The 9,536-nt window shown below is 37.4% G+C and overlaps 1 protein-coding gene across 2 annotated transcripts; it reads left to right on the top strand.

Annotated features, from left to right (window-relative positions):
* The first annotated feature begins 1,630 nt into the window (after positions 1 to 1,630).
* On the top strand, positions 1,631 to 7,320 carry LOC132171854 (protein ANTAGONIST OF LIKE HETEROCHROMATIN PROTEIN 1). 2 transcript variants are annotated; one of them, XM_059583264.2, is made up of 3 exons: positions 1,631 to 1,999; positions 4,738 to 4,930; positions 6,006 to 7,320. In XM_059583264.2, exons 2-3 carry the CDS (start codon positions 4,780 to 4,782, stop codon positions 7,058 to 7,060), a joined length of 1,206 nt encoding a protein of 401 aa, XP_059439247.2. In that variant the 5' UTR covers positions 1,631 to 1,999; positions 4,738 to 4,779; the 3' UTR covers positions 7,061 to 7,320. The 2 variants fall into 2 exon arrangements, with proteins under 2 accessions (XP_059439247.2, XP_059439249.2); XM_059583266.2 differs by having other exon boundaries at positions 4,723 to 4,930.
* The last annotated feature ends 2,216 nt before the right edge of the window (positions 7,321 to 9,536 follow it).

Below are 9,536 nucleotides of genomic sequence, written 5' to 3'. Positions count from 1 at the left end.
TTTGAAAAAAAAAAAAAAAAAAAAAAAAAAACTTAAAGAGTTTTAAATTTTGGAGGGTTGACTCAAAGAGTTATTACACATTTTCTATAACAACAATAACAATAACCACTACTTAATCATAACATCACAATATATATATATATATATATATATATATATATATATATATATATATATATATATATATATCTTCACACCATACATCATTACTTTCTCATAATAGAATCCTCTCTATTTCAAATGAAATTGATAGTACTCGGTTAATGTTTTTTTAGATGAGTAAAATTTTGGGTAAATATCTAATAAATCCCTGAGTCAATGCGTGAAAACAAAAAACTCTCTCCAACTTTTTTTTTTTTTAATTTGAATTTTTACTCCCTAGGTCAATCGAAAAGATGTCATAAGTCATTCCGTTGCATTTTCTTCAAAATGTTTAACGTCTGTTATTAAATCTCAAAACTAACCATTTTACCCCATCAGCTTTTTTTCACCTCACTATAAAATTTTGAAGGGGTGGCCAGTTGTCTGCCACCCCTGGCCACCCCTGGCCACCCCCAATTACGGCCACCCTAATACCCATGCGTAGCTTTGCGGTCACCCCAAACTGTCCAACGGGGTGGCCACGAGTGTTGTGGTGGCCCACAGCCCATCCCTAACCCTCCACCCCAAACCACCCAACAAGATGGCTCATGGGTGGCCGAAAAGCCACCCCAAATCCACCCAACGTGATGGCTCGTGGGTGGCCGAAAAGCTACCTTTAAAGGGTTGGGGGGGGCTCGTGACCACTCTTAACACCTTCGGGGGTGGCCGGAAAGCTACTCCTAACCCTTGTGGGTGGCTGCATGGTTGGTTTGGGGGTGGCCAGTGGTGGCAACCCCAGTTGGCCACTCCTTCAAATTTTATTTTATTTTAGTTTAATTTTTAAATTAAATTAATATTTTAAAGTAAGGTGAAAAAAAGCTAATGTGGCAAAACTGTGAGTTTTGAGATTTGATAACGGACGTTAGACATTTTGAAGAAAATGTAACAAAAGGACTTATAATGTCTTTTCGATTGATCTAGAGAGTAAAAATTCAAAAAGAAAAAAGTTAACGGAGTTTTTTTGTTTTCACGTGTTGACCCAGTGATTTATTAGATATTTACCTTAAAAATTTTTGAACAATTTTATCCCTCTAAAATACACTAACCGAGTATTATCAATTTAAAATAAAATGGAGAGGATATTCTTCGTACTTTCTCAACACTTCAATAATAACCACTACATTAATTATTAATGTAATAAGTCTTTCTAGTGTTCTCGTAGAGTAATTGTCTTCCTAGAGTCATCACAAATGTGATATGATTTTTAAAATCACCAATAGATTAATTAAAAGTCAATAAATTACATTTTAAATTCAACGGTAATTTTAAAAGTCACATCACATTTAGGATGACTATAAAATGACTATAAGAAAACTTATAGCATTAATCTAACTAATAACTCAAAATGTAGAGTTGTTTAAAGTGAGTGTAAGATTGCCTCTTGTAGCCAATTCCTTGATAACTAAAAAACTATAATTACCTTTACAAACATATTTTTTCCAATTACACATAATTTTGAATTTTCTTTCCTTTTTTTTGTTTGAAGAAATGCCACAGCGAATCTACCTCTCATGGCCTCCCAAGTTTCAGAACGACCCTTCCTCTCTGCTCAGCCGCTCATAGCCTCCATCTACGGCAAGCGCCTCCCTCGGCCGGCGCCGCTGCAGTTTTTGCTTTTATTTGAACTTTCACCATATACTCCCTCACGCACTCCAATAAAACTCTCCATTTCGGGCGCCGCTGCAGTTTTTGCTTTTATTTGACCTTTCACCATATACTCCCTCACGCACTCCAATAAAACTCTCCATTTCTCTCTCTCTCTCTCTCTCTCTCCATTTTCGCCGTTGCAGACGAGGTCTTGAAGGCCGGCGCCGAGGCTGGCTGGACCGTCGAACAGGACGGCTCCACCTATCGCAAGGTTGGCTTCACTTTTACATTCTCTTCATTTCTTGATGTGGCCCAGAATTTCATGCGTGTCTGTGTGGTCTTGTGGGCGTGTTTTGTTTTTTCTTCGATATATACGCAATGCTAAGCATTTCGGTTGTGTGGGTTTATGGGTAGATCATGATTCGGGAAGAAATTTGCTATGCGTTTCAGTTGTGTAAGTTTATGGGTAGATCGTGATTTGGGAAGAAATTGGCTATGTGTTTCGGTATTGTAGGTTTTTGGGTAGGCTGAACCTGCGAGAATTTGTGCTGAATTTGTGGCAATGATTAGAATATACACACACTGACACAAGTAGCACTAGCCACTGCCTACGATCCCCACAGGTGCCCTTCCATTTCACAAAATCTGCTCCTTTTCTATGGATTTTGGGGTTTTGATTAGTGGGTCTTTCAGGGTTTTTAATTTTCAGGTTGGAATTCAATGACTTTCTGTACATATTTTACGGTTCGAGTGTGTTGAAGATTTTGTCAACCTTTCTTTACGGTGAAAATTGTCATTCAAAGAGGAAAGCCCTTTGGAGTAATTTTTCTTCTTTTCCTTCTGATCGATCTGTAAATCCAGATGTGTTGGATCTACTAATTTTTTCTGCTGCTCAATCTATTACAGTTGCTGCTTCTTGTTTGCTTTCTTTCTCAGTTATATGCCAACATATAACTTGAACCTTTCTTAGTGCTGACTTTAATCCGCTGCGTTTCTATCTGGCATTTGTGTGTAATGTGCTTTCACTGTGGTTTATCTGCCTTGATCGTGGGGTTTTTTTTCCGGGTTTATGCCCAGTAGAGCATATGCAGCAGATGTTTAGATTATTAATTTCATTACATTTGTTTCATATTCGAAAAGGAAACAAAGTAAAGGTAGTTGCATAAAGTTATTTCTTCGTGTTTTTTTTTTTTTTTTTTTTTTTGTGTCGAGCAATTGAGATCCCGTCCTCAAATCCATTTATTTTTTTTGGGAGATAAAGCGGTTATGAAATTTTTACCAAGAGTACATTAATATACATAGTTGAACACAACTCTAGCACCAAAGCCTAAGCTAATGGGCTAAGGTCCACTTAGGTATATTAAGTACTATTTTCTTTTATATTTTCTTAATGTGGGACTCAACTTGACTCACAAGTGCACTCACAACACTTTTGCATATGAAATAACCAATATAAGAAATGAGGAATTTGAAATGTTTATAGCCATCTAATATTGGGTGTCTTCAGCTTGAAAATCCATGGTTAAATTTGATAAGGTTAGTGAAGGAGACAACACTGCTAGCCCATTTTTCCAACAGCTCGGTGACAGTGAAATTGGTTAATGTATGCATGTCTTATATACTACCTTATTACCTCAGTTTCATGGTCTTCGGGTGCACAAAAACACAGTGAAATTTGTTTGCATGAAGTTCCTACTTATGGATCAAATTCCTTTGGAATGAAATGGAAGATACTATTAGAAATCTTTTAAATATTGAAGTGCAGCCCACATGCCACATACAGGATTAATTAGACACAAATTAAGGTTAAATTAGAAATCTTGGAATCCTGATGAGTGCTATTGCATTGTTATGCGTCATTTTTGTATTTTGTGAATGTATGAAAAAAAAGAAGAAAGAATTTATAGTAAATTCATTATATAGTAAACAGCAGTGATTATGCTTCTTTTTATTTTTTAATCAAGACTCCATGTGCTCTTTCACACAACTATCCAGTCAATTACTTGATTTTGTTTCATTACATGGTCAGTGTTGCTTTTTCTCATTTTATTTAGTTTCTCCTTTTCATTTATGAAATGCTTTATTATGCTTAGTCACAAGAGTGAGCCCATTCAGATCTTATTCATGTGGTCAAAACTCCTTTGCTGTTTTTTTCCTCCTTTTTTTTACATTTCATACTGTCTTAAGGTGGACAACTGATAAAGCATAGGGAGGACATTTAGTCTAACAGTAGCTAAGTGCCGTCTTTTTGTAATGTCATGATATTTGTAATGCACTAATCTGGTTGTATGAGTATTTATATGGCTGTTTGTGGCTATAATGCTGTCATATTTGGACATAGTGCCTTTTATTGATATCTTTATGTTTATTTTTGGGGAAACTTCACTTTGGCCTCTTGAACTTCCACCCGATTTTACAAACCCCTCCTGAACTTCCAAATCTCTCATTTTGGGCCCCTGAACTTTCAATTACTCTCAATTAGAACCCTTAGCCGTTAAAAATACAAAAAAAGACCAAAATGTCCTTGATTTTCATTTTTTAAAAAAATAAAAAAACGTTTTGGAAGTTGGAATTTTATACAAAAGTCAAGGGTATAAACGTCATGTAACGTTTAAAATCTGACGGAGAGGTCCACATTGAGAGTAATTGAAAGTTCAAGGATCCAAAATGAGATATTTGGAAGTTCAAGGGGGTTTGTAAAATCGAGTGGAAGTTCAGGGGGTCAAAGTGAAGTTTCCCCTTTATTTTTCTTGTAACCATTTTATCCATTCCTTGCAGAAATATAATGCATGCCCACTTTTTCTTACTGGCCAAAATTTTGAGCTTTTTCTTTTCTACTAATTTATGGCTAATTACTAAACACTTTAAACCCCAAACAGACAGTGATCAAAGGGAACTTTAAACCTTAACAAGCTTCATTTTCCCTCACTTTCTCGCCTGAAAATACCTTCTGAACTAACCATCTTCTCTTTTCATCACTCCACTTTCTGACAGACCACATTGGTGCAGAATTTTCACTGTCCAAAAGGTGGGCAAATCTTCTTATGCTCCATGGCACCTCACAAGAAATCCAAGAAAAGCAAAAGGGAGCTGAAAAAATTGAAGAAACCCAAAAGCATAAGCATTGTGGTTTCTGTAGAACCCAAAGCCATTGAGTCTGACTGGTGGGACACTTTCTGGCACAAGAATTCTTCGACCCCAGGTTTCATTTTGCTCTCTCACTCGCCCTTTATTTCCTTATGATCACTGTGTTTATAGGAAATTAAACTCATGGGCATTCATATTTTGGGGTAAGTTTTTATCTTTTTCCTGATTGTGTTTTTGGTCAGGATTATACTATTACTGGGGTTTCTGTATTTGATTATGTTTGTTGTGCAAAAACCCATGCAATTGAATTTGTTATTGGAGTTCAAAATTATGACTTTGCAATAGTCTCCTTTTAAGTTAAGCTGATTTTATGGTTTTATAGTATTCTCGATTGTATCTGAAAGTGTAGCCACTATCTGTGTGTGTGTTGTGTGTAGCCAGTGTGTGTGTGTGTGTTGTGTGTAGCCACTGTGTGTGTGTGTGTTGAGTGTATCTGAAAGTGTAGCCACTGTGTGTGTGTGTGTGTGAGTGAGTGAATCTGAAAGTGTAGCCACTGGGTTGTGTGTGTGTGTGTGTGTCAGTGAGTGTATCTGAAAGTGCAGCCAGTGTGTGTGTGAGTGAATCTGAAAGTGTAACCACTGGGTTGTGTGTGTGTGTGTGTGTGTGTCAGTGAGTGTATCTGAAAGTGTAGCCAGTGTGTGTGTAATCCAAGCTGCCAGAAACCAATGAGGTAAAGAGTGAATTTGAAAGTGTAGCCTCTATCTGTGTGTGTGTCTTTAGAAAATTCTGAAAAATAAGTATACTTGCAGTCCAAGCTGCCAGAAACCAAAAGGGTAGAATTTAGGTCAAATTCTAGAGTCAATCTGAAAGTGTAGCAACTGTATCTGTTTGTAAATAAAGCTTAAAATAGTGGCATTGACTAGTAATTTGAAATAGAATGATGAATTTGGGTTTCTAAGTTGCCTATAGAGTTTGAAATCCAGGCAGAATTAGACTTGATAAGAAAATAAGTAGTTTGGATTTAAATCTGCAAGTTATAAAATCCATGGTAATTGATTGTTGTGATGTCATTGTTTTTTCTTAATGAATTTTGTTCATATATTTGTAGATGTGTACTTAGTTATTAGCTGGTTGCTCGTAATGGGAACTGAAATTTCTAATTATTCTCTTTTATGTAACTAAACTTACAGGTTGTTCAGTACCCAACGATGAAGCAGAAGCTTTTAAGTATTATTTCAGGGTTTCAAAGAAGACTTTCAGCTACATCTGTTCTCTTGTAAGAGAAGATCTTATATCGAGGCCACCATCAGGGCTTATCAACATTGAGGGAAGGCTTCTTAGTGTTGAGAAACAGGTTGCGATTGCCTTGAGAAGGTTGGCATCCGGTGAGTCCCAGGTCTCAGTTGGAGCTGCATTTGGGGTTGGCCAGTCTACAGTTTCTCAAGTAACTTGGAGGTTTATCGAAGCACTGGAAGAGCGTGCTAAGCATCATCTCAAGTGGCCTGATTTCAATAGAATGGAGGAAATAAAATCCAAATTTGAAGCATCCTTTGGATTGCTTAATTGTTGTGGAGCCATTGATGCAACACACATCATCATGACCCTGCCGGCTGTACAGACCTCAGATGATTGGTGTGACCGAGAAAATAATTACAGTATGCTCTTGCAGGGAATTGTTGACCATGAAATGAGATTTCTTGATATTGTTACAGGTTGGCCTGGGGGCATGACAGTTTCCAGGCTATTGAAGTGTACTGGATTTTTCAAACTCTGCGAGGCTGGGGAGCGTTTGAATGGAAATGTTAGAAGTTTATCTGGAGGAGAGGAGATTGGAGAATTTATAGTTGGTGGGGTCGGCTACCCTCTTCTCCCATGGCTCATAACACCTTATGAAAGTAATGGTCTCTCAACTTTCATGCCCACTTTCAATTCAATGCACGAGGCTGCAAGGTTGCTTGCAATGAGGGCATTCTCACAGGTAAAGGGTAGTTGGAGAATCCTTCACAAGGTTATGTGGAGACCTGATAAGCAGAAATTGCCAAGCATTATCTTGGTATGTTGTTTACTACACAATATTATGATTGACTGTGGGGATAATTTACTTCAAGATGTTGCTTTGTCTGGTCATCATGACCTGGGATATGGAGAACTGTGTTGTAAGCAAGTTGATCCAGTGGGGAGGACACAGAGAGAAAACCTAGCCAAATACCTCCATCTTGGCAAAGAAAAAGCTCCATCAAAATAACCTATCTCTATTCTGTGTTGTGGCCTGGATTTAAGTTCGACCTCCATAATCAGGTTTCATGTAAAGGTTCATTTTGCTATTGAAAAGTAGAACATAAAATGTAAACATTTTGTGCTTTGAAGTGCTATTTGGTTTTCTAAACATCAAGGTATATTTCTATTTTCCGCTCTTTTGGGGGAAATGTTGGGATTTGGATCTTGAATTCTTTTGAAATTTGATTCTCAAATTTCAAAATCTTGGCTGTTCTTTCTAAGGGTGCAAAACAGGTCAGCTGTCTACTATCTTATTGAGAGGCCAAACCTGTTCAAATTTCAAAACAAAAAAGGCCGGGCGTTCAAATTTCAAAACAAAGGACACTTCTTCTTCCTTGCATCAAGCTGGAAAAAAAATCCCAGCTTTTGCAACTGTGTCTTCATTGACCAGATAACAGTGAGGCAGCTAATCATGTCGCATGGGTCCCTGAAGTACAGAGCTCCTCGCGTGACTCCCACAACGATGGTGACAAGTCGTCCTCTGTGCATGCCATGCCGGCCTTCAGCAGCTCCATGGACAGCCCCTCACACCCCTCCTAAGGCCACCACTCATGCGCCTCCTCTGCCAGCTGCTTCTCCATTTGTAGTTGTTCTTGATGACCTGCTAGGCGAGCTTATTTCCTCTTTTAATTGTTGAAGTTTTCTTCTTCTCATGCTTTGTTTAAATGGATGAAAATTGGTGGCTGAAGTGAATTTGGTTGATTTTCTGTGGGTTTTGTTTTGATCATTCATTTGATTTGCTCTTAAGGAATGAATGGGTTTTCTTTGGGTTGTTTCCTAAATCGAAAATGGGTATGAAATTTCAATTAGTCTTGGTTTGATTTTTCCTTTACTTTTTGGTTGAGCACCAGTTGGGCATGGGGGAAAAAACTTTTGGGTCTTCTTTCTGCCATGGCTGAGTGGGCTAGGTGGGGGGATTTCTTTGCTCCCTGGTTTGGTTTTGCTTCACCGAATAGGTTGTTAAATTTTGGTTCCTTTGATTTTTGGTTGTTGGTCGAGAATGGGTATATTTGTTGAAACTTTTTCTAGGCTCATTTGCTGGGCTTGATGTGTGTGAGCTCTGAATTTTGCTGAGCTCCATGGACAAGTCGTTCTCTCTGAATTTTGGATGTTTTTTTGTTTTTGTTTTTAGCTTTCCTGTTTTGGCTGAGCAGGGATTGCGTTTTGTTAGTATGGTTTGTTTTGATTTTTATACCTAAGAGTCCTCTCTTTGAAGAGGAGGACATGTTCGGAATGCTTTTGAGCTTTCCATGGTGTAGGCCGTGTGCTAGTGTCACGAAACTTCGCAACCTAATTCTGTTTATTTCTGTTGGTGTGAATACATAAACTATAAACTATATTTCTTCTTTTCTTTTTCGTTTTTGTAAGTTATAAACTATATTTCTAATTCATTGCTTTGTGTTGCATTTCATAGGGGGAATTGCGGTGACAATGAAAAAGATGTTGGAGGCTGCCTTTCTTGGAATTAATGTATTTGCAAATCATCCACCGAACTTGTTGTTCTATAATGCAGGAGTTTTGGATCATTATCAGCTTTTTTTGTAAGTTGTTTTTAGAATATTTAAATGGGTTGAATTGGGACCAAGTACAGATTGTGAAGGATTAGAAAGCTCTGTGAGATCTTTGTATTTGTTGATGGTATCTTTTGATACCTGTTTTCTAATTGTTCATCTTAACAAACTGAAATAACTGCAATGAAGCTTGGAATCGTTTCGTTTATTTGTTTGGATTAGATTTGGATATTGAATTATGCAAATTTTATTTTTCATTCTATTATGCTATTTGATTTTATGAACTTATATGATGTAAAACAAGTATAGTTAATCAACAACCAGAGAAGAACGATGAAAAGGCCTGCAAGGATTGTTAATTAGATGGTTTGGCTATTCTTTGATCAATTTTATCTATTAAATTAGATTTTTTTTTTTTTTTTTTTTTTTGTTAAAAAAAAGAGACTATAATAACATAGACAACACTTATCATTCCCGTGAAAACTCATGTTCAATATTTGAAGGTTATCAACCGATACTCGAGGCTTTTTTCATAAACTAGTATCATAACAATTTACATAGTTTAAGAGTGTGGCCTCTTAAACTGTGTCTGTCAACTCTTGACAACACTGTATGTGTCTTATGCCTACACAAGCTTCTTATTCATAAGAATGTGTTTACTTGTAGAAGAGGGGAATGGTTTTTTGTTTCTCTCTTCTCTCTCTTCTCTCTCTCGCCTGTGTCGGCACGTGAGAGCTGGTTTGTGCTAGTGTTAGGCTGTATCATGGCTGGTTCGAGGAGGTGGTCAATGGAGTCCAAGGAGTTTGAGGTTTTGATTAAGGTGGGGGCAGCTGGGGTAAGGATTTTAGAGAGGAGTAAAAGATTCAAGAGGTCCATTTTCATGAAAAAGGACGAATTAGCATGGATGGTGAGAATAGGAGAGGCGCTGGTGGC

Source organism: Corylus avellana, chromosome 1 (genome assembly GCF_965113065.1).
Source record: "Corylus avellana chromosome 1, dhCorAvel1.hap1.2, whole genome shotgun sequence".
Lineage (NCBI taxonomy): Eukaryota > Viridiplantae > Streptophyta > Magnoliopsida > Fagales > Betulaceae > Corylus > Corylus avellana.
Note: the sequence above shows the minus strand (reverse complement) of the source record. Positions and strands in the feature narration are given on the sequence as shown.